The 25,868-nt window shown below is 48.7% G+C and overlaps 1 protein-coding gene across 1 annotated transcript in view; it reads right to left on the reverse strand.

Moving 5' to 3' along the window:
- The window catches only part of LOC135819760 (uncharacterized), a 42,698-nt gene extending 20,686 nt beyond the window's left edge, over positions 1 to 22,012 (reverse strand). Inside the window, exons 1-7 of the mRNA XM_065333022.1 lie at positions 21,721 to 22,012; positions 11,744 to 11,859; positions 10,021 to 10,066; positions 9,353 to 9,390; positions 6,030 to 6,109; positions 4,160 to 4,218; positions 2,453 to 2,979 (exon numbers count right to left, since the gene is read on the reverse strand). Coding sequence (XP_065189094.1) covers positions 2,453 to 2,979; positions 4,160 to 4,218; positions 6,030 to 6,109; positions 9,353 to 9,390; positions 10,021 to 10,066; positions 11,744 to 11,859; positions 21,721 to 21,901 — 1,047 coding nt within the window. The 5' untranslated portion in view covers positions 21,902 to 22,012. The remainder of the gene's footprint in view (positions 1 to 2,452; positions 2,980 to 4,159; positions 4,219 to 6,029; positions 6,110 to 9,352; positions 9,391 to 10,020; positions 10,067 to 11,743; positions 11,860 to 21,720) is intronic.
- Between the last annotated feature and the right edge of the window lie 3,856 nt (positions 22,013 to 25,868).

Below are 25,868 nucleotides of genomic sequence, written 5' to 3' on the forward strand. Positions count from 1 at the left end.
TCCGTCGACATTGGCGGTACGAAAGCATCAGTCAGCTCTTCGATTTGCTGCTTCAGGCCACCAATGTCCGCAAACGTAACATCCAATGCTAGCTGCTTCGGCATACCCTGCATGAAGAATACAGAGCATTTAAGAAACCACAGGTAAAAAAATGTGATCAGTGCTTCGGGATAAAAAAATGACGACGCACTAGGACTGGGTGTGGACATAGAAATCCAGTGGAATGAGTGAGGCCGGCACCCTTGCTTACTTAGCGCGTACTACACCCACTGCAACACTGTGACAATGGAGCAGCATGCATGCAGTAGTGGCCACAACTGCAAGGCCAGCGCCCCCGGCGGCCGCTTGACTTGTCAGCGGATTTCGATGTCCGCAGCACCAGTAGCTTCTCTGAAGACGATGCGCGCCATGCCTTTAGAACATGTAGCCAGCATACACAGCTAATGAAGAGGTGAGAGAAACGGCCGAGCAAGAAAACCACCAGTTAGCAGCAGAACTCAAAGAAGGGAACTTTCCTGCAAGCCACAGCCAGCAATACTCTACACCCCCCACCCCCACCAATCAATGATGTAGAAAACCAGGCAGCTGATAATCTCCTTCACTTTTCAAGCCCATAGCATCCACATGTATGGTTCAATCTGCGGACTTGGCCTTCCAAGACCTACAGCCACGCTGATTTGCGGCCGTATAGGCGTAGATCGCAGTGCATACAGTATATTTACCGTAACTAGGAAATAAAATAAATTGGACGGGAGGGCGAAAATTCGGGCCGGGCGCTGACGATAAACAATCGATTTTTACATAGCCTTACTTTAAGGTCGTCCACAAATATCAATATTTTTTAGAGAAGATATTCGTTCGTTTGGGGGTGGGGGGTGGGGGTGGGGGTTGGTCCCTGTTCATCTCATCCTTCTGAAAAAAATATCGATCTCTAAATTTGGGCGGGCACTGTGCAAACATGTAGTTGATGACCTACAGAAAGTGACAGTCAACTCCAAGAATACAGCCATGGCAAGGTGTATGGTGAATTTGGAGTTCCTGTTGGTCATGTTTCACGAGGAGATTACACTTCATTAAAAAATACCGATACCCTGCATAAACGTGTGTGTGTTCGTTTTGACGGGAGGGGGCGGGGGAGGGGGTCCGGGGACATAATGAACAAATATCGTCTTGAAAAAAAATATTCGCATGCAACGACGCAAATCCACACAATTCAGTAGACACTTCTTTTCTATCAAACGTTTTCTTTCCCTTCTCTTCAGGATAGTACAGGGAATGTTGGAAATTTGGAAAAACACATAACTATATAGAAAAATAGAGAAAAAGTCAACACTTCAACATAGGCGATAAAATGACTAAAGTGTGAAAAAAAAACTCGAAAACAAAAGCAGCAAGTTGTAGACAAGTTGTAGACAAACACACCCTTCAACACCTGGGCGCACGCATCCATCAACAAGTGCCGTTAGGTCTTGTCCCTGTTGACGCTCGTGGTACTCGTCCTCGTCGTGGCCGTCCTCCAAAATGTGCTGTGCAGTCCGATACTGGAACGCCTTTGTCTGCGTCCAGTGTAGATGTACGCATGCGCGCCTCCGCCTCGACGGGCGGGGAGCTTGGCCCATCTCAGACTAGCGTGAGGAAGCGAGGAAGACCATCCCGAAAACCGCCCAATGTGACACCGGAGCTCACGGACACCGGAAGAGTTACCAGAAGCAAGGTGAAGAGACGAAGTACTGGAGATTTGAATATGTCGGTACTGGAAGTGACAACAACGATCAACAAGAGGAAACGAGGAAGACCGAGGAGTCAAACGAAAACGACCATGAATTCAAAGGACGTTGGAGGTGTCAACAAGCCCAACGGAAGAGAACAACGGCAAACGTCGAAGGTGACAGAGCTAAATGATCGGACATCGTCCATCAAGCGTCATTTGTCGGGAAGTGCTAATTGTCGTGAGTTGTATAGTGATGATGTCTTTTCGGTTTTAACTCGTGGAAGGTCTAAGTTACATCTTGCTGTGTTAGAAGCTCTGTATATTCGTAAACTAGATCCAGAACTATGTGTACAGAAGGAGAATGTGTTATCGTTGCAGTTGTTTGGTGTCACACCTCGTGAAAGTGTGACAAGTGCTTCTTGATGTGTTCAACGTGTTTGTCTACAACTTGCTGCTTTTGTTTTCGAGTTTTTTTTTTCACACTTTAGTCATTTTATCGCCTATGTTGAAGTGTTGACTTTTTCTCTATTTTTCTATATAGTTATGTGTTTTTCCAAATTTCCAACATTCCCTGTACTATCCTGAAGAGAAGGGAAAGAAAACGTTTGATAGAAAAGAAGTGTCTACTGAATTGTGTGGATTTGCGTCGTTGCATGCGAATACTTATTACGAAACTGTTTTCCCACCGCCTCCAAACTACTGTTTGAAAAAAAATATCGATATTTACGGACAGTCCCTTACCTTTCTAACCTGTCCCGGCGCGTCAAGCACAAGTGACGTCTCAGTGGCGCTCCAGACAAACGGGGAAGCCCCTGCAAGCTGCGCCGGTGGACCGCCTGGGTGGAACGGCGTGGATGCGAGTCCTGCACTCGCCTGCACGGGAGAATCCTGCAGAGACATGGAGCTGAGACCCATCGCCAAGGACGAGGAGTCCGCCGCTGGTTTCTCGGACAATGCCGACGACGACGACGATGACGATGAGAGGACGGAGGACGTTGGCTGGCGTGCCACTGGCGTTGAGTGCTGCGCTGGCATGGATACGGGGGTTGAGTGCTGCGTTGCCATGGAGATGGGCGTGGTCGAGACTGAGCGAGTCGCAGACCTGTCAAACGACGCGTAAGCCGATGGCACTCCGGGCGTCGCGGGAGCGGAGGTCGGAGCAGCGATGGCAGCAGCGGTCGCTAGAGTGCAGTCGGACACCGTGAAGGCAGCGTTCTCACCGCAGTAGCTCACCTCAATGCAGTTAGACAGGAAGAACATACGGCGATCTGCACAGAAACACGCAGACAATACCGTAGTCACGCGATTAGAGCCCTCTCTCTCAAAGAGAGACACATACCGTACTCGCGCTATTAGCACCCTCTATCGAATAGTGCCCCTGTCTCTAAGAGCCAACGGAAAAATAAAGCCCTCTTTTGAATAGTGCCCCCTCCCCCGGGCTTGTAGTCAAGCGGATGTGCAAGTTTGGTGTTGTTTTACTAATGTTCTTGTCCATGCAATAACCTTGGTGGATTCGGGACCAAAATCGCAATTCTTCTTGCAGTTTCTGTTGAGCCATGATAGTTTATAGTAAACTTTAGACCGTGTTTTTCTTATTTTTATGGTGAAGGACGTAAATGTACCAGCATTGAAAAATAGTACCCTCTCTTGAACAGTGCCCCATCTGTGATGAACTTCAAAAGAATAGGCTCGGATGGGGAGCCAAGGATAAAATTATAGAAAAGAAAAAAGGACCGAGGAACTACAAGTTACGCTATAATGTCCACTAACACCACCAGTCACTAAACAATCAGCTCATGCGATAACATTGCACGACACTGACCGACTGTTATCGCATGAGCTGATTGTTTAGTAACTGGTAGTGTTAGTGGACATTATTATAGCGTAACTTGTAGTTCCTCGGTCCTTTTTTTCTTTTCCCAAGATTAGTGCCCCTGGGGCACTAATCGGTCACGCTTATTCACACATATCCGCAGGATTAGTAAGCGTGGCCTATGCAGTATAGGGATACATGAACACAGACCAGCATCACGTACCCTCCGTACTGCTAGCAAAGAGAAGATTCTCATCCAGACATACATGTACACGATCATACTGAATACGCAAGCCAAGCCATATCACTACAGAACCAGCACAACCAAGACCAACGTCATGTACAAACTAACCCGTACACACACACACACACACACACACTCAGACTCAGACTCGGACTCAGACATGCCCATCGCGGAAGCGATGATAGCGCAACTTGTGCTGGGATTACACCATTCAACAGCTTGCAAGGCTGATGAATTGACCACCACCAATTTTAGCCTGGTCTACACCACGCACACACGCACGCACATGCATGCACGCGCACACATGCACGCGCGCGCGCGCACACACACACACACACACACACACACACACACACACACACACGGCACACGAGTGCACTGCATCGCTTACCGAGAACACGTATCAGGTACCGCTTGAAAACATCGTTGAAGGATGGCGGAAGAGCAACACTGCAGCCAACACCACACAAGGACAAAATCACTGGTACTGAGGGAACCGCAGATCACAGAACGCGATTTTCCAGAGTATGAAGTGCATGCCCAAACATTCCTATGCTCGTCGTAATGGCTTCCCCAAGGACCCCAACTTCATCAGCCGTTGTAATGGAAAGGGCTGTCGAGCCTGCGATGTCTTCACCGACACCAGGGTTGGCAGCATCTCTGCTCGTTTCTTGTAAGTAATACACCGGCGCCAAGTCCCACAACACCGTCGTGCCAAGTGGCTCCAGTGGTGAGGTTCAACCTTCACATGGATCTCGGCATGCTGCGCCAGCTCTGTGCGCATGATGCCCCGTTCAAGCGTGGCTGCTTCGCTTTCGAGACTGTGGCGGAGGAGCTGTGCCACTTCAATCCTAGCAAATTCGGGTCGATGTCGAAGAAGGCCGTTCGGGATCGCGTGCTGAAGTGTATAGACCAGCACGTGAACAGGGAGAAGTGGGCGAAGAGGTAGTGAGTTTCCACGTGACGTTTGTTCATGTACCGGTACTGTACCACCGGTGAGGAAATCCTTCACGGCAAAGAAGAAAGTAGCGCGCTGGATTAGAATTGTAGAGACTACTGCTTGTGTGCAGCGCCGGCTTTGCTGCCGCAACCGACTGCGAGGCGCAGCCCCGGAATTCGGGAGAGCACATGATTGCTCGGCATCACGTTTAACGCGACGCTGTGCTGGTTGTGGAAGCGATGGGGGCAACTGCACGACGACACATGTCACGCAGCCGTACTTCACACAGGCAAGGGTAGCTTCCTACGCTATTGCCATCGTGGATCTCTGCAAAAGAGTTGATCTACCCGTGTGGGGCTTTATCGATGGAACGATCAGCCGTGTGTGCCACCCGGAACTTCATCAGCGCGTGTACTTCAGTGGGCACAAGCACACTCTGCTGTTGTAGATATTAAAGAGCATGACCACATCCTCCTTACAGCTGTGCTTGATTATACAGATCTCATCAGTGAAGGTTGAAAGAATACTGAACTTGGACTTGGAGTCCATCCGGTGGTGCTGGAGTGGTGAAAATATATTTTCGCATCACCCCCCGCCCAAGTTCGAACTTCCATGTTGCTAAGCGTCCCTCAAAGGAGCGTTTAGCAATGTGAAAGTTCGAACGAAAATTTGAGTCTGGGAGCAAGATCAGAAACAAAAAGTCAAAACTTCGCAAACTTGGACGCGAAGTTGTAAAATATTTTACTACTCCCCTTACTGAAGTGCATACTGAGGAAAGAGAAAGTTTCTTCCGCAAATCACTACAACTTCGCGTCCAAGTTTGCAAAGTTTCAACCTTTGTTTCTGAGCTCGTTCCCAGCTCAAAATGTTCACTCTACTCCCTGCTTGAGACTGAGTGTTCGAGTAGAAGGGATAAGAACCTGTTCTGGGATCGCACCACTCAACAGCTTGCAAGGCTGAAGAATTGACCGCCACTTATTCAGCTTGGTCTACACCACACAGCTAGAGTTGTGCTCACTGAAATCCGACCCAAAGTGCAAACCTGGCGCCCTGGTCCCTGGACACGTTCCGATTACATCATTGTATTTGTACATGTGTACGTCCAGCCGCATTCATGCCACTTCCAGGGCGTCAAGGGCCGTGCAAGTTGAGTGCGCCAGTTTCGCACTTTGGGTCGGATATCAGTGAGCGTAACTTTACTTGAAGTGGCTTTTTCTGCCAAGTGAATCCCTACTTCACACACACACACACGCACGCACACGCACACACGCACACACACACACACACACACACACACACACACACACACAACCTGCTTTACCTGCTCTTGAGCGTGACTGAGTGCGCAAGCGGAACTTCACCAGTCACTTTACTGACAGTGACCATGTCTTGGGCAGAGAGCTGGAAAAACAGAACACACCGAGACAGCGCAATGAGTTGTGGAGAGACGACAGCTGTCAACGCCATTGTGCACCTGATGTTCAAAGTGACTACTTGTCCCAAGTACATGTATCAATAATTTAGCACACTTTACCACTGTCACAGGCGTATAAAACGCAATTGGATGATGCCATCTTCATTTGGTCTGTCCAGTCAACTAGTGGTAGAAGTTTTTTTTTCCTTTTTTTCTTTCTTTCGACCAGACGAGAGACCGCACGACGCTTGCAAACACCAGCACGAACGTCTTGTGGACTGTTGCTGGTGAACTACCCATGACGGTGTTTTCAAACGCTGTGTGGTCTTGTCTGTTCCAAAAAAAGCACCTACTACTGGTATAAAACATAGCCTATCCCAGACCCCCCCCCCCCCCCCCGGGAGTATACCCGCAGCCTAATACCAAGAGTACATAACCCCCAAGAGTGTGCAACTGCCTGCACAACCTCTATGCTGTGCTGCGACGGCAGAACTTCACATCACCTGACATGGTTCAAAAGGTTATGCTGGCAAACAGTGCAAAGTGACCCCAAGAGAGTTGTACCCAAAGCTGGGTTGCGTACAACCCTGTATCTATCATGCACAGAGTGCAAAATTAATAATGTGTACGGGTTCATCACGTGACGTGAAGTTCTGCCGTCGCAGACCCCATAGCTATAATATAGCTAGCTGGAGTTGCACACTCTTGGGGGTTATGTACTCTTGTTAATACTAATATACACACTTGACTGCAGCCAATCAAGTATACAGGTGGAATCCTGATAATTCGAACCTCAAAATGCTAGGAAAACACTTCTAATTATCCGGACATTCGAATTATCCAAACATGAACCCATAGCACAATAGGTACTTATGTCAAAATGCTCTCATGGTCACGCAGAGTTGCGCTATGGACCTTGGACACAGATTTCACGGATACTGAACTGACCGGCACAGCCTGCTCATGCATACTGAACTGACCAGTACAGTGTACAGTGAACTTCGAATTACACTTTGCTAAACTTCGAATTACCACAGGGCTGCCACTTGCTCCGATTTTTCGGAAATCGTCCGATTTTTGATCGCCTGTCGGACAAACCGACCGACTTTGTTTCCAAAGAGAGACAACCGATTATTTTATTTTGAGCGCTTTTTAGTCCAGTTGGCCATTAATTCGGCGCTTCCAGGTCGCGTTTGGCCGGTCATTGTACATGTACATGTAGCTGTAAAATGCACGCGTGCTTGCAAGCACTTGGAGTATGTACGGTGTACGGGATGAGCTGTAGCAACGGCGGTTGCTACAGGCGCTAGGCAGCTTTGCAACTGCAGTACATGTACTGCCAATGCCACTGGATCAACGATCATTGACGCAGCGATGATTGATTCAACCGTTTCAGCATTGCGTTGCGCTGCGCTGCATGCCGTTCACAGGGTTCATGCCCTGTTCCTGAATCCTGGCGTGACATCCGATCCGTCGTGTCAACACTTACATGACTGTACTTGGACCAACGACCTCTGCACGCGCATGCAGGCGCATGGGGAGTAGGACGGTTGATCTTCTTCTCGACTTCTGGTGGTAGTTGAAGTGGTAGTTAGTTCAACTAATTTTTCATCGTTCACAATGTCGTTAGACTATCACTCAGACTCCGAGGATTTCCAGCTGATAGTGTCGGATTCGCCGCCTTAAACGCCGCCGCGAAGGCCATGGTTCGAGGACAAAACATCGTCTTTGGATGAGAGTCGTGCGGAGGAACCGTTTCTGGTGTGTGACGACGATCTTTCCGTTTGCTCTGATGATGGTTCCGTACCTCGTCCACCCGCAGCTACGAAGAGAAGGATTGCAGTGTCTGATTCGTCGTCTGACTCGGATTCAAGTGAAACTGAAGCAGTTGAAACACAGTCTGTGGCTGCTGTACCCGCTGGCAAAAAGAAACAGGGTTGTGTGAGCTATCAAGCTGCCTGGGAGGAGAACCCTGTCCTGAAAGATTGGCTGACCAAATCAAAACGCGCGGATGGAAAAGCCTTCTGCAAAATATGCCAGAAGGACTTGGAGTTTGGGAATGGAGGAGCATATGACTTGGAGTGCCATGGAAAATCGGTGGCTCATCAGAAGCGAGCGGAGTCTGCAAAGACACAACCCAGTCTTTCTGCTACAGTGTCGCAGGCCTCTGCTATGTCGCAAGCGGTGACTGACGGTGAGCTGTCAATGGCCTTTTTCATTGCGGAACACAGACTTCTTTCACGACGGCTGACCATTTGAGTCAACTGTTCGGAAAGGTATGCCCAGATTCGGCTATTGCACAGCGTATGAAAGCTGCCCGCACAAAGACTAGTGCAGCAGTCGAGGTGATTGCCAATACCTACCACAGCCAGCTTGTTACTTGGATGAAGGAAAAGCCATTCTTCATTCTGGTTGACGAGTCTGCTGACATATCCGTGATGGAGCAAGTGGCATTCGCTGTCCGTATTTGCCGCAACGAGACGAAAACGTACCACTATGTAACCAAGACGGTCAGCGCCCCGGATGCCGACAATATCTTCAGTGCGCTAGCTGAGGCCTTTACGGAAGATGCCATACCGTGGGACGTGTTGTGCTTCTGCAGCGACGGGGCTAACGTCATGAGAGGCAGCAAAAACTCCGTCCTGACACGTGTCCTTGCTGAGCAGCCATCAGCATATGCAATGTACTGCCCATTCCATGTGTTGGCGTTGTGTGCCAGTAATGCGGCGACATCTTATGATGAGGAGATGCAGCCACTGCTGGTGGGCATAGCATATCATTTTGAGCATAGCCCCAGACGGTGTGCAGCATTGGAGGATGTGCAGAAGAACCTTGGCTTACCGCAACACTAGATGGTGAAGCCGGCAACAACTCGTTGGCTCGCTCTTGAGCAATCGATCAGCCGCGTTCTTGACCAGTGGCGTGCCCTGAAGGAGTTCTTCTCCAACGGGCCATCATCGTCCACCACGAAAGCGACGAGCATTCGCAAGGCCATTCAAGAACCGTCAACCAAGGCACCAGAGTATGCACTGTATGTGCAGGGAATGCTGGTCACCTAATTCTAAATTACACCTGAAACCTGGCAGGTCCCTGACACCGAAATTTGAATACACCTAAAATTACATGTTTTACAGTATTCGAATTCTCAGGATTCCACCTGTACTGGACTGTATGTGCATACCGTGAGACAGCACTGGGCGTACGGCGACATTGAACTACATGTAACTTACCGATAAACTTCTCATGGACGGACTCCATACGGACACATCTGCGGAAAACACAAAAGCAGCAAACCAAAAAGAGATTTACCTGATCCGCCTGCAGCACACAGATACCTGCTGGGAACTCTTGCATGCCAATAACGCACCTCCTCTAAGCACGCAGGATAAGGGTCAAAAATGTAATTGCTGGCTTCTCGATCGTGTTAGGGCTCATGAGTGGAGATCAGAGTTACTGGCCAAACAAAACATAATCAAGTCCACCAAAAAAACACAAAAAAAACAAACAAACAAGCAGACCCAACCCCATGGCATTCTCTCCGGGCTGCATGTTTGCATTCCGTTCCTGGGCATTTTCAGCTACGGCACACCTCGCACCCTGTCTCAGCATTCTATCTATGCACTGTCTGAACTTTACTCAAGTATACCCTGATACCATGATCCGTCTGTCTTTTCCTCCAGCACAACAAGGACACTCAGAAGGTGGTGGACATCACGCTACTGCATTGTAAATAAAAGGGGGTTTGTCAACTGACAACCACTCTATTGCTATTCAGTCAACAAGTATACATACCCGTGTTATCTTATTCATGTAAAGATGCAAGAACGCTCCACTACCAAAGGCGTTGCCGATGTTCTAACGCTTGAAATCTGAACAGCCACAGCAGGGGTAGACATACCGGCGAGACGAAGAGTGGAGCTTGGCCAAGCCGTGCAGACAACTTTCTGTATGGGCATGGCAAAACAAAGTCCAGAAAAGACCATGTAAATACTAGAGGGAGGGAGAGAGGAGAGAGAGAGAGAGAGAGAGAGAGAGAGAGAGAGAGAGAGAGAGAGAGAGAGAGAGAGAGAGAGAGAGAGAGAGAGAGAGAGAGAGAGAGAGAGAGAGAGAGAGAGAGAGAGAGAGAGAGAGAGATATGGATGGCATGGGTGCCGGATCAGCGGCACTTTACGGTACACCCATGACGTCCAATTTCTCAAGCCAAGGACTGAACATCAGGACAGCGCTACATTGGAAAAGCCAAGGTTGGCGAATTCTGTCCTTGTACAGCTGGGCGGCGAAATCCGACCCAAAGTGCATGCCGTTATTTAGCGCCCTGGCAGTGCACTGCCGCTGATGCTTTGAAATCAGCGTGAATACTTAGGAGCATACACATGCACAAATACGAGTACAACGGTGAGATCATAAATAGCCCAGGGCACCGCCAGCCCTGAAGGCTGGTACTCAGGATGAGATTTAAACTAGTGCAGTGGTACTGTCGTGGGAATAGAACTCCGATGGGATGACCCCCCCCCCCCCCCCCTTTACTGCTTTTAGCATTCATGCACATACTGTAAGCATGGACCAGCAGTGCTCGTGCCAGCAAGGCTAGCGCCCCATGGGAGCGCGACTTCTCAACGGATTTCAATGTCCGCGCTGGTAGTTACTTTCAGCCGCCCAATATTTGCGTCACTAAATTTTCGCGATTTCTCAGAAGCAGTGAGTTTACGATGGCAAATTTTCGCAAAACACTGCGGCTACACACATGCACCCACTGTTGAAGTTTGATGGCACGATGGTTAACCCTTTCCCTGCCACGTCTTGATCGGGGGTGCTGGGCACGTCATGGTGAACGCAAACTCACAATGCACTCACCTACATGCTCAGGTTCAGAACTAAATTTATTTTATTGTCACTTCACATTGACAGATTTCCACGATCTATGGCTTGTTGGAAAGATGTGGATCTGACGAAGACACCACGATAGTTTCCAGCTCAAAAGACACGCCAGGAAGACTGCTATATTCTCTCCAAGTCCCCCTACCATGCCTGAAAATTGCAAAACAACAACATCTCGCATTTTCTATCGTCTCCTTACTCACTCTGAAAGTATTTTCACGATTCCAACTGCAAAGGAAAGCTGAGATTCAAGCGCTTCTTTTGATACGCAATACGCATGCATTGCTCTCAAGAGAAATCCCCAGCATGCACGTAGTGACGAGCAAAAAGTTTGAGTTAATCGCCGGCAGGTAATATTTAAAATTGCCAGCTATTCACATCGTCGGCGCTCAGTCATACATTGGGCTATCGCGAAGATCATTACATCAGTGGAAAGCTGAGTCCAATATCTTTCCAACGATGCATCATTTGTGAGAATCCCTTGCCGTTTGAGTGAGTTACGATAGTTTGAACACTCGTCTATATGCCGTGATGGGTCGTAGTGTACACTGTACACTTTGGGTGCGTCGCGTATACTCGACGCTGGCCACCCAGGGTACATCCTGAGCGTCGCGTATACGCGACGCTGGCGTGCAAAGGGTTAATACCCGCGGTATTCTCTTCTCGCAAAACTAGCAAACACGAATAAGTCGCAAACATTAGGCAGTGGCAGTTATTGCATGCACCGGTGCTATGTGACCTACCTGGTCGGTGCCAGTGAGCAGTACGTTATCACCGATACTCATCTGGCAGGCCTCCATAGTCTTCGTGTGCAGGAACACATAGTGGTCCTGCTTAGGGCCAGACTTTGGTGCGGCGTCTTCAAAGCAGAAGAAAATGGGAAACACACACACACACACACACACACACACATACACACACACACACCACACACACACATACACGCACACACGGCATGACATGAACCCATGATTATTGATAGCATGTCCATGAAAAACACTCCAGTCATGAACATAAGTTCAAGCCATGAGCCGCACAAAAAAAGTACACAATCTGTGCTGAAGACGTTCGCCACAATGTGAACTGATGCAGCTATGTAATCTTGTCGTGGTTCATGGATTTGTGTTATTAGTTGGCTTTCATGTATGTGCCTTGACATCTTCGAATTGCGTAAGGGGCCATCCGTAAATATAAATATTTATTCAGAAACGAAAACTACCGTATTTGTCGGAGTATAGTGCGCACCTTTGTATAACGCGCACCCCCAATCTTCATTGGGGGTGCGCCCTTCAATCTTCATTGAAGTACATGCATTTCATATTCGGAGCATAGTGCGCACCTGCGATTTATGGCCTAAAATAGCACATCTAAAGTGCGCACTATACTCCGGAAAATACGGTAGTCGTTTAGGGGGGGAGGGGGTTGAGCGCTTGTTCGTTTCTCGAAAAAAAATATCGATGCACAGATTGTATGTGTGGGCACGTCCAGAAAAGAAAAGACTAAATACCGATACTATGTATCGTTTGTACGTGTTTATTTCTGAGGGAGGGGGGGGGGGGGGGGAGGGGGGTTGAAGAGAACCGACTAGTTTTCGTTTCTAAATAAATATCGGTATTTACAGATGATCCCTAATTATTCTCAGAATTTATTGTTGTATTTTAGTATAGCGTTTGTAGTTGAGACACATTGTTGCGTCGATACAATTCAGTTCTCCTTATTAGTATCGCGCTAGTTGTATGAATTACAAAGTAGCAGTCAAAATGCCTGGCAGTCGCACTGTGCATCTACTGCTTACACAGCTGCATAATGCCGTTTATTATTCCCGTAGCTATGCAGAAGACGTTATTTCAGTAACTTCTGGCGCTAGCCAGGGTCCACACAGCTTTAATTTGGTATTTGTGTGTGTGTTTGTTTGTTTGTTTGTGTCACGCCTGGCGCTATCCGTATCTGACGGCAAAAAAGCATAGGATGTTTAAATTTTTAAATTCTCCTATTTTTTTTTCAGGCATATCCTGGGATTCGAACCCGCACTATCGCCCTACATGAATTTCCCCATACACTTCGCATTCATACCCATTCTTCCAAGTTACTTCACGTTATTATCTTGCGTTTGAAAGCCCTATTTGAATATTGCGGGCAGCTATATGTGGCCAGCTGTGTTTGATGGTACGGTACGGTACGGGAGACGGTGTCGTATTACCCTCGATCGTACCTGTCCCGTACCTATCCCCTACCGTACCGTGCCATCAAAGACGGCTGGCCACAATGCATATTCAAATAGGGCTTTCAAATGCAAGATCACAATGTGAAACAACTTGGAAGAATGGGTATGAATGCGAAGTGTAGGGGGGAATGCATGTAGGGCGATAGTGCGGGTTCGAATCCCAGGATATGCCTGAAAAAAAATTGGAGAATTGAAAAATTTATAACATCCTATGCTTTTTTGCCATCAGATCACAATGTGAAACAACTTGGAAGAATTAGTATGTATGCGAAGTGTATCGGGGGATGCATGCAGGGCGCGCGATAGTGCGGGTTCGAATCCCAGGTTATGTCTTAAAAAAGAGGATTTTTTTAAAGAATTTATAACATCCCTATGCTTTTTTTTGTCTAGGTCATCAAGGCAAAAAAGCATAGCGTAGGGCCCTGAGCTTCCAAGCTCTCTCGTTATTTATTTTTTAATTTTACTTTTATTATTTTTCGGCAACGCAGATGATGATGATGATGATGATTTTTTTTTGATGATGATGAAGCCACTTCTTTGGGCAAACAAAACACAATTTCCCAAGATGAAGGAGTGGAACCCTACACAAATAATAGTTTAAATGAATCCAACGCAAAGATCGTTTTTCCATGAAATACAACAATTGAACACAATTACATGCTTAAAGGCATGAAAGCAACAAAACAGCAACAAAAGGGTAAGCGCCATACCAATCCCGCATGCACAGTCAGGACACAGCACGATACTTAACAAACTAGACCTGACTCGGCCACGGCAATCGAGACATCATGAAAACATCTCGCCGGATGGTGGTACCGTGACCGAGCCCCACGTATGCACAACACAGCAGCACGCAGCAAAGCAAAAGACAGCCGACAACGGAGTAAACCAATGATGATGATGATGATGATGATGATGATGATGATGATGACTGAACTGAAGTACCCACTAGTAATGGGCATACTACGCACCCGTTTGTCTTTCTGCTTGCTGCGGTGGGCAGTCACCTGCTTCCGCGGTTGCCGCGGTTCGTACGGCAAGAGGCGACAGCCGAACTCATTTCTGGCCCAGTGCCGCCAGGCGGAGTAGGGTGCTGCCTTTGGCCTCAACTTAATATAATGCTATTTGGTTTTTTCCCCTTTTATTACTCTGTGTTCATTGCTTGTTTTTGTATTGATTTACTTCCTTGACTGCTTTTGTGTTTCATCATTTTCCGGTTGGTTTTGTGTTGATTTCCCCTGTTCACTTTACATATTGTAATGATATACATTTGCTTTGCCCGTAAAAGAGGCTTTTCTCATGATGATGATGATGATGATGATGATGATGATGATGATGATCACCTTGCTCACCTTGCTCACCTTGTTCGGCTGAGATACTGGCCGAGCTTGATGAGAGGATCAATGATTGCCTGATACCTGCCCTTCTGGGGGATGGCGTTCGTCCTGGTAGCCCTGAGAGAGAGCTGATGTCATTTCCAGTGCGTCTTGGTGGTTTGGCCCTCCCTCTGTTGCAGGATAGTGCACCAGCAGAGCTCGCAGCATCCTTGAGCATCACAAAGCCTCTTGTTCAGCTACTGTTGACTGGCACATATGCGAACCCTCCAAGCGTGCCTGGTGATATGGCAAGGAGCGATTTGTCGGATACTGCCCAGTCAGAGGGCTCCGGTGATACAACCCAGGAGGTTGCCGACCGAGTGAGGCTCTCCAATCATGATCCCGTCCGCGATGCTGTTGGGGACACCCGCCAGCTGGCACGCTCGACTCGGACAAGCAAAATGCGGAGCCTATGCAGCCGGCAACAAGACATTAAGGCGGACTTGAGCTCGGAGCAACAATTTCTTGTTGAAATCGCGTCCGAAAAGGGAGTATCGTCATGGTTGACTGTTGCCCCGCGGTGGCAAGATGGAACCATCCTGAGGAAATCCGACTTCCGTGATGCCCTGTGCATCCGCTATGGGCGAAGGTTGAGTGGGCTACCCGATTCATGTGTTTGTGGTGTGCCTCTCAGCCCCGCTCATGCACTTACCTGTGCCACTGGCGGCTATACCATTGCCCGTCACAATGAGGTGCGGGACTTGGTTGCTGGACTACTGAGGGAGGCTGGAGTGGTGGACGTAGAGACGGAGCCCCGGCTATTGCCCTGCAGCAGTGAGCATTTGCCTGGTGGTCGTTCCCTCAACCGATGCGCAGAAGCTCGTCTGGATGTGCGGGCTCGCGGCTTTTGGTCGTGGCAACAGGACGCTTACTTTGATGTGCGGATCACTCATCCCGCAGCGTCTGTGTTGTCTCGATCACAAGCCCTGAGTCAGCTGAAGTCTCACGAGCGAAACAAGAAAAATCAATACGCCAGCCGTGTGGTTAACGTGGAGCGCGGCTCCTTCACGCCACTTGTGTTCTCGACGTACGGCTTTAGTGGCCCAGAAACTACTCAATTCCTGAAATCATTGGCCTCCCTGTTTGTTGAGCGCCATACTGAACTGAAGTACCCACTAGTAATGGGCATACTACGCACCCGTTTGTCTTTCTGCTTGCTGCGATGGGCAGTCACCTGCTTCCGCGGTTGCCGCGGTTCGTACGGCAAGAGGCGACAGCCGAACTCATTTCTGGCCCAGTGCCGCCAGGCGGAGTAGGGTGCTGCCTTTGGCCTCAACTTAATATAATGCTATTTTGGTTTTTTCCCCTTTTATTACTCTGTGTTCATTGCTTGTTTTTGTATTGATTTACTTCCTTGACTGCTTTTGTGTTTCATCATTTTCCGGTGGGTTTTGTGTTGATTTCCCCTGTTCACTTTACATATTGTAATGATATACATTTGCTTTGCCCGTAAAAGAGGCTTTTCTCATGATGATGATGATGATGATGATGATGATGATGATGATGATGAGTCAAAATCTATTCTTCTAGTCGGTTGAGTAATAGACATTCGTTCCACAGGAATTGCCATAATTACCGTTGTGCAGATTCTCACCTGATTTCGTTCGTTCCGCGTTCCATAGTTTTTCTATTCTAGCGCCCCACAGTTTCTGACAGGGTTTGTCATCACCAGTTGGGGTGTTGCCACTCACTGGCAGATTGATAGACATATTTCACCCGCACAAATTCTCTGCACAGCAAGTATTTCAAGTCCTTGGTTCTCTTTTCTTTACAATTCACACTTGAATTTTCGTTTCTCTTGTTTTCTTGCTTCTGCACTGACGCAGCGTTTCATATCTTGATTTCCACGAACGCGTCGTAGCGTATCGCAATCCCGTCGTCGCGTACCGCGATTCCGGACGCGACGCTGTATTTCACTCTGCACGCGTACGAACCTGTACGCTTTTGTTTTTGCTGTCGATCGAGCGTATTCGGCGGAGCTCGTTGTGAGCTTGCCAGAGATGTTTTAGAGAAGAATGGCGACATTCGTTGAGTTTCGAGTCTTCCTTGTTGCGTGCTAGCCAACCGATCTTTAGTTCGTTACGGGACGATAAACCTCCGTAACATTTGGTAGCAGAGGATGGTTGAAGAAGGACACAGCAGTCGGCGAGGCATACAGCAACGTAATTGAGTCATAAGTGAAGAAGTGCTACGTCGGCAAGGTGCCACCCACGGAAGTCAGCACAACACGACGGTTACTTCCACACTTTCCCGTCCTAAGACCGGACAAGAGCACAACGAAGCTGCGCATAGTGTTTGACGCGGCGGCACGCTGCCAAGGCAACTCACTAAATGAACACCTCCACGCGGGCCTGAAGCTGCAACGCAGTCTCTTCGATGTTCTCCTTTGCTTTCGGCAGCACCCAGTCGCCATCGTATGCGACATATCAGAAATGTACCCGCAAGTGAAGGTAGCACCAGCCGATTGTCCCTGCCTACATTTCCTGTGGCGAAATCTCGACACCAGTAAGCCACCCGATACGTATGAATTTGAGAGAGTTGTGTTCGGCCTCTGCGTGTCACAGTTTCTGGCACAATTTGTTGCGCAGGAACACGCTAGACGACACCGAGAAGAAAGCCCCCGAGCAGCCGAGTCCATACTTGACTCCACCTACATGGACGATACGCTGGATTCGGTGGAAACTGTAGCAGACAGCAAGAAGCTGTACCACGATCTGTCAGCGATGTGGGCTGGAGCCGGCATGAGCGCACGCAAGTGGCTGTCGAATGCACCGGAAGTGCTCGAAGCCATCCCAGCAGAGCTACGAGCAGCCGAAATCAATCTGGAGTCTGGGGAGCTACCGGCGGTTAAAGCTCTCGGCATTCTCTGGAAAGCAGCCGAAGACGTGTTCACGTTCCGTCCGGCAACCTCAAGTGAAACAATCAGCACGAAGCGCCAGTTTCTGCAGCGCATCAGTCAGCTCTTCGACCCGCTAGGCCTGATTGCACCAGTAGTTGTGCAGGGCAAGATCATTATGCAGGACATATGGACGTCCGGCACAAACTGGGACGAAGAACTGAATCCGCTACTGAAAGCCTCAGCAACCAGGTGGTTTCAGCAGCTACAGCAACTCGTGTCAATCAGAGTCCCAAGATGCCTCAGCTTGACTAACAGCCAGCAGCAGCTGCATGTGTTTGCAGATGCATCCAGTCTCGCTTATGGCACAGCCGTATACATGTGCAGCTAGGATAGCAGTGATGTCGCGGCTCGGTTCGTGGCAGCAAAGAGTCGCGTCGTTCCGCTGCAAGCGATCAGCATTCCTCGGCTCGAGTTGATGGCTGCAGTAACCGCAGCAGAACTCGGATCTGCAGTTGCTTCAGCAACACAGCTACAGCTGCAGAATGCAGTCTTCTGGACTGATTCCATGGATGTATTCCATTGGGTCCGGCAACCCAGTCGGCAATACAAGCCATTCATCGCGCATCGGATTGGCTACATCCAGACGCTAACTCGACCTGGGCAGTGGCGCTATGTCCCGACAGCGCTCAATCCAGCAGATCTCGTGTCCCGAGGCGCAACGGTAACGAACCTCGCGGAGAGCAGCTTGTGGTGGGAAGGTCCTGCCTTTCTCCTGCAGCCATCTACAGAGTGGCCACAACCAGCAGCTACCATGACAGCATCGCCAACAGCTGCTGCAGAAGTCCGCAAGACAGCAGCGCTTCCGTCAACATTTGCCAGTGTAACCACATCAAACACCGACACCATGTGGCGATTAACCCCAGAGCGTCATTCAGATTTTCAGCGTCTCGTACGGATAACAGGATTGGTGTTACGCTTTATCAGTAATGTGGGCAGTAATCAGCGTGCCAGGGGGGAGCTGACAGTCTCAGAGCTTCAAGACGCCGAGCGTCTGTTGTTCAAGGACGCACAAGCAGAAGCCTTTGGACAAGAGCTGCAGGCACTAGCAAAGGGCAAGGCCCTTCCAGCTAGTTCAGTTCTCAGCAAGCTAAGTCCCAGAGTCGACGAAGTCGAAGATGTTCTGTTACGTTGCGACGGTCGAACGAAGTACGCAGAGTGGCTACCGTACGACGTACGTTACCCAGTTATTCTGCCACGACACCACCATATCACGAAGTTAGTGGTTAAGCATCACCACGAATTGCAGCAGCACGGCGGTACCAACCAGACACTTTCATCGGTATGCGAGAGATTCTGGATAGTGGCTGCTCGAGAGATGATACGGGAGTGGGAACAGGAATGTGCGAGGTGCACACGCACGAGGGCGAAGCCAGCTGAGCAAGTGATGGCACACCTTCCGAAGAGTCGTCTGGAGCCACCACTTCGAGCATTTGCTAAGACGGCCGTGGACTTTGCTGGGCCGTATATCACAATCCAAGGCCGTGGAAGAGCACGTCAGAAGCGATACTTGTGCCTCTTCACCTGTCTGTTAAGTCGTGCAGTTCATCTGGAGCTTGCGTATGGGCTTGATACTGATTCGTTCCTGCGCGCATTCTCGCGTTTTGTCCGTCGCCGTGGATTACCAGTGCAAGTTCTGTCAGACAACGGAAATAACTTTATCGGCGCTAATCGGGAGCTGGTCGATGGGCTCGACAAAGATGCCATCCAGCGGTCAGCAGCAAACCGCAAGATGGACTGGTCATTCAACCCACCACTCGCCCCGCATTTCGGCGGAGCGCACGAAGCCATGATAAAGTCAGCGAAAAGAGCAACTGCCAAGATCCTAGGGAACGCAGACATTACAGATGAAGAGTTGATGACTGCCTTCACAGGTGCGGAAGCCCTACTCAACTCGCGCCCACTGACCTTCCAAAGCGCTAACCCTGCAGATGTCCCTTGACACCCAACCACTTCCTGATTGGGCAAGCCGGTGGTCAGTATGCACACAAGTCAGTGGACACTCAGCCAATTCACCCGAGGAACCGGTGGCGTCGTATCCAAGAGCTGCTGCAGCACTTCTGGCAGCGTTGGCTGACAGAGTGGGTTCCGGCATTGAATCAGCACCGGAAGTGACTTGCCGAGCGTAAGGACGTCAGCTGTGACGACGTTGTCCTAGTCATCCAACCTGATTCCCCACGTGGTCAATGGCCATTGGGTCGAGTCACTCAGACCTTCCCGGGCGCTGACGGAAAGGTACGCGTCGTCGAAGTGCAGGTCACCGGTAAGCGAATGACCCGACCAATTACGAAGGTATGCCCTCTAGAGTTTGTAGATTGATCCTAGTCGGATCAAGAAGGGGAGGATGTGCTGAAGACGTTCGCCACAATGTGAACTGATGCAGCTATGTAATCTTGTCGTGGTTCATGGATTTGTGTTATTAGTTTGCTTTCATGTATGTGCCTTGACATCGAATTGCGTAATTATTCTCAGAATTTATTGTTGTATTTTAGTATAGCGTTTGTAGTTGAGACATATTGTTGCGTCGATACAATTCAGCTCACCTTATTAGTATCGCGCTAGTTGTATGAATTACAAGTAGCAGTCAAAATCTATTCTCTAGTCGGTTGAGTAATAGACATTCGTTCCACAGGAATTGCCACAATTATCGTTGTGCAGATTCTCACCTGATTTCGTTCGTTCCGCGTTCCATAGCTTTTCTATTCTACGCCCCGCAGTTTCTGACAGGGTTTGTTATCACCCGTTGGGGTGTTGCCACTCACTGGCAGATTGATAGACATATTTCACCCGCACAAATTCTCTGCACCGCAAGTATTTCAAGTCCTTGGTTCTCTTTTCTTTACAATTCACACTTGAATTTTCGTTTCTCTTGTTTTCTTGCTTCTGCACTGACGCAGCGTTTCATATCTTGATTTCCACGAACGCGTCGTAGCGTATCGCAATCCCGTCGTCGCGTACCGCGATTCCGGACGCGACGCTGTATTTCACTCTGCACGCGTACGAACCCGTACGCTTTTGTTTTTTGCTGTCGATCGAGCGTATTCGGCGGAGCTCGTTGTGAGCTTGCCAAAGATGTTTTAGAGAAGAATGGCGACATTCGTTGAGGTTCGAGTCTTCCTTGTTGCATGCTGGCCCACCGATCTTTAGTCCGTTACGGAACGATAAACCTCCGTAACACAATCGACAATCAACATTGACAGACGGTTCCAGACTACGGTTGTCCTTCATATATGATACTGGAACCACACGCACTCTAGAGATGATACAGTCAGACCTCACTTAACCGCACACACCCATTTTCCACAGAAAGATCCGGATAGGCGAGGGAATCGGATAACCGAACAACGGTTACGTTGGATGCACTACTTATGCTGTAAATCTGTAACCAGCTATTTTCTTCCGGATGGCGAGGGATCCGGATAACGGAGAACTGACTGCAGTGAGAAACATCCGCCGCAACTCAGACTGACACACCAGATTATTGTGCTTGTATTCATTTCGCACTTCGCACTGTTCCACCTATATTGCACATGTATTATAATAATAATAATAATAATAATAATAATAATAATAATAATAATAATAATAATAATAATAATAATAATAATAATAATAATAATAATAATAATAATAATAATAATAATAAACACAGCTCACATCTTCCCTGAACCTGTTAGACAGGAGCAGAGTCGACGCATCTGTCAACAGTGTCAAGCCAAGTTAGTCTATCCCCTGCAGCTTGGAGAGCGCTCTCCACGGAGAGATCCGCTGCCTTCAGGTCGTGCCGAATCGTATCTATCCACCGCAATGGCGGACGGCCACGGGTTTTTTTATGTCGTTTGTGTTGATTGATATACATGTATATGTTGCACCTAAATGTTGCACCTAAATGTTTCACACTCTTTGCATTTATTTACTTACTTGTTCATTCGTGTATTCCCTATTGTGATGAATTTTCCAACTGATGATCGTCAAAAAGAAAACGTTTTTGGAAATCTGAAGACTTACCTTGAATTGTGTGTTAGAGTAATGAGTGCACAAATTATTTTATTCAGAGCTAAATATTTTACCGCCATATTGCCAGGTGTGTCTTTACCACCATATTTATCAACCAGAGCTTCATAGCTATATATATTTTTTTAATTAAATTTTGAATACTATGCTCCAGATTTTATCCTGATAACTGCATCAAACATGTGACTGTCTACAAATTCTTCCATTTACCTCCGTCAGCTTGGCGCAAGTAGCCTCGAACATACACTCCGGGCAGGAGAAGAGCCCCATCCACGTCACACACCAGGGCATCGCCACTGGCGTCCTTTTGCCAGCCATTCGGCGTCTTGCTGTCGCCTTTCTTTGGCGTTCTGCCGGAGCGCGAGGATGCTTGCTGCGACTTGGGCGGCATTGCACTCGCAAGTTTCTCCTGCCAATTATTTACTTCGCAAGCAGCTGGAGGTTGTTTACTGCAAATAAAGCTGCAGTTCAAAAGTCAAAGCACAAAAATAGCCTCGATCGAGGCCTCGGATTTTGTGAATAAAAAAACGTTTTTATTCCGGATTCGAATTTTTTTGTAGCTCGATCAAGCGCGCGTGTTAATATTACTTTTTAAAAATAGTAACGTTACATGTTAATGTTGTGAACACGTGCACGCGCACGTGCTTCCACAGGCATGACGTCATCCGTGCATCAAAAATCAGGGCGTCGTAAAATACCGACTTCCTGCATAGCAAGTAACATAGTTAGTTCCTGGTCGCGAAGACCCGCGAAACCGAGGCAAGAGACTTGAAGAGTAGTCTTTCACGGTACCGTCTTGATTTATGAGTCTTGGCGAAACGCGGCACTATCGCATAGCAACACGTATGCAGTCATAGACTTAGTACTAGACTAGAGACAGACTTGTCATGTACAGACAAACCCGACTTTGCGGACACTTGAGAAAAACGGACACTTGCACCCAGTGACCAGTCAGTGCACAGAAGGGACTGGGAGTACTGTAAACTAAATAAGTGTAAAGTGAGAAACTTTCGCTGGAGATTTTAAAAATTTCGCTATTTTCGCGACCATCACACATTCGCGAATATAAATCGCCGTAAACCTCTCCCTACACTGATTGTAGACCGTACAAGATCCGATTGAAAATATAGAATCGCAAACGTTTCTCATCGTGAGCCAGCCCGATTTATGAAAACGCTAAATTTGCACGCCGCGAACGTTTGTCGCTTTACAGTACTGAAAAACCGGTGTTTTAGTACTCCCTGGTGCACATTGAGGACCAGCCTGGTCCAGCGAGTCGCAGTCCCATTGATTTTGTGTACATACTGTGACAGGCTACATACAAGAGACTACATAACAATACAAGAGAGAAGTTGAGTAGTCCTCTTACCATGCTTTCGGCTTTGGTGATCGTGTTCTGGCTATTGCAGCTTGTTCTGCCCTGGGGAACGAAACAGCTATCGTATGAGTGTAGCGTAAAGTATCGCAAGAGCGCCCCGCCGGCATCCGAGTCGTACGTTCGTGGTCGTCTTGAGGAGGTGATGCCCTGTCTGTAGGTCAAGCAACGCGGACTTTGCACATCTACATCATGTACACACATTGCACGTTGTGCACGCATTCCGGACTCAGTTTATCTTTGGGAGTTTGGGCCGCGGATGAGCTCCACACACACACAGAACATGCCCAGTGTGACCAGAGTCCAGAGTAGACTGAAGTACCGTATTTCCGCAAATAAAAGGCCGTCCTCGTTTACAACGCCTTCCTCGTATACAAGGCCGGGGCAGGGGGCGATTGAAAAAATAAAAGACCGTCTCCGATTAGAAGACCGGGCCTACTAAATGAGTCTTGTTCTTGTGTTAAAAATAGAAGACCGTACTCAAACTGTGGGAAAAAATAGAAGAGCGTGCTCAAACTGTGTAGAAGAAAATGGAAGAACGGGGGTAAAACTGTGTGGCGAGAAATAGAAGACCGGGGTCAAACTGGGTTGAAAGAATAAAAGACCGTCCTCGAATACAAGACCGTCCTCGATTATAAGGCCGGGTTAGGACGAGGTTGAAAAAATAGTAGACCGGCCTACTATTTGTGGAAATACGGTAACTGGTTAGTTCTCAAACTCACAATGCAGTAGTAGCACTTCTGCCATACGAGTTTCCTTCCCTGTAAAATCAAGGTGGGGCGCTCTCGCAAGACGGGCACGCGGTACTTTACGGTACCGTGATGTATGTCCTCGAGACCGCATGATTCACGTTCAGAATCAGAAGAGCTAGAAGCATAGTCTAGGCTAGCAAGCAATCCTATCTACGATTACAATCTGCTTCCTTGCAGTTACATGTAAAGCGAAGACACTGGCCACCGCACTAAACAGACGGCGAACACTAGGCTTCCATCATTTAGTGTCTTGCTACTTTTCAGTGGAAAATGAAGTGTTATTAGCATTATCCATTGATTTGAGGGAAAGATGCAAACTGGAAAAGTCTGAAGTGACGGAAAACTTGACTGTCACCACCACGCCCACGGTCCGCCACGCCCAGGACTCGAAACAGTGACATTCGCTTGAGGCCAGCGATGCTCCAACCACTGAGCTGTGGTGTGCTAGGCTATGATGTTAGCATTATGCTCATTCCAAACCACACACACATACACGGCTTCTTACATCATTACATGTACATGCAGAATGCTGCCAGGCAATATCCGACAAGGCCTATGTGACATGATTGTGGTGCCCGTCATTTTTGTCATCGTACGTTTGCATGTGCTTAGTAACAGCAGCTTAGGCATAGACCAGGGAACTGTCAAAATATCCCGTTGTTTGAAGGGCTGTGGACCAGATAGGAAGCGGTATAAACGGGTGTATACCTTGGTATACGACTCCCCGATAGTGATAGCTGTGGACTTCATGATACTCCCCATCATTCGGCATTTGCAGCAGCAACACGACGCCGTTAAGCAGATTTGGTATGCGGATGACTCCAGTGGTGCTGGCAGGATGAGAGCGATTCGAGACTGGTGGACAACAATCCAGGAACACGGTCGCCTGTATGGATATTTCACCAATCCGGACAAAACCCTACTTCTCGTGAAGCCCGGATTGGAGGAGGAGGCTTCACATCTGTTTGAAGGCACCGGTGTCCGCATTGTCACCGGCAGCACTAAATATCTGGGCTCATACATTGGGGAGCCTGATGATGTTGCCAGCCAAGTGAGGGAGAGGGTTGATGATTGGTGCAAGGAGCTACGCACATTAGCAAAGTTTGCCAGCACAGAGCCTCACGCGGCTTATGCAGCTTTGACTCATGGCCTGCGGGGTCGTTGGGTCTACCTCTTTCGTACGGTTCCCATTCCGGAGGACGCAGTATCAGCGTTGGACAAGGTAATCGAAACTGAGCTCTTGCCGGCTGCAACTGGTCGAGATGCATTCACCACGGAGGATTTGGTGATGCTCAGGCTGCCGACTCGTTTCGGGGGAATGGCCATTCCACACTTTCACAGCATGAGCGGGACAGAGCGCGACGCTTCCAGAGCAATGACAGCAGCCCAGGTTAGTGAAATTCTGCAACAGAACAACACATCATGGACCAAGCAAGCACCGGAACGTGTTCGACAAGATGCTATGACAGCCAAGAGGGATTTTGCCAGACAACGCGGCACAGCAAGTGAGGCTGAGTTCCGCCAGCTGCGGCAGTCGGCGTCGGCGGATATGTCGCGTCGTTTGGAGCATTTGTCCTCCCGAGGTGTCTCTAGCTGGCTCAACACACTGCCTATCAGAGAACACGGATATCATCTGTCGAAGGGAGATTTCAGGGATGCGGTGGCGTTGCGGTATGACTGGGCATTGGTTGATGTGCCTACTACCTGCTCTTGTGGCCAACCGTTTAGTCCGGCCCATGCCATGTGTTGCCCTACTGGTGGTTTCCCCACCATTCGGCACAATGAAGTTCGCGATATTCTTGCCGATTTACTTACTGAAGTTTGCTCGGATGTCGCTGTCGAGCCTCAGCTTGCTCCGGTTTCGGGAGAGGTGTTTCTGGCAGCCTCAACTATCACCGCCAACGATGCTCGCGCTGATATCCGGGCTCGAGGGCTGTGGACCAGGGCACAGAATGCTTTCCTGGATGTCCGGGTTTTTCATCCCGATGCTCCGTCCTATGCCACCAAACCTCTCGACAAACTGTTGGCGGAGCATGAGAGGAAGAAGAAGCTGCAGTATGCTGAGCGCATCATCAATGTGGACCGTGGGACATTTACTCCACTAGTTTTCACCACGGCCGGTTGTTGTGCGCCAGAGTGCTCCAGATTTGTTAAGCGCCTGTGTGGCCTCATTTCGAGTGGGGACACGAAGTTGTATGCCCAGACAATGACATATGTCCGGTGTCGACTGG

Source organism: Sycon ciliatum, chromosome 6 (genome assembly GCF_964019385.1).
Source record: "Sycon ciliatum chromosome 6, ocSycCili1.1, whole genome shotgun sequence".
NCBI lineage: Eukaryota > Metazoa > Porifera > Calcarea > Leucosolenida > Sycettidae > Sycon > Sycon ciliatum.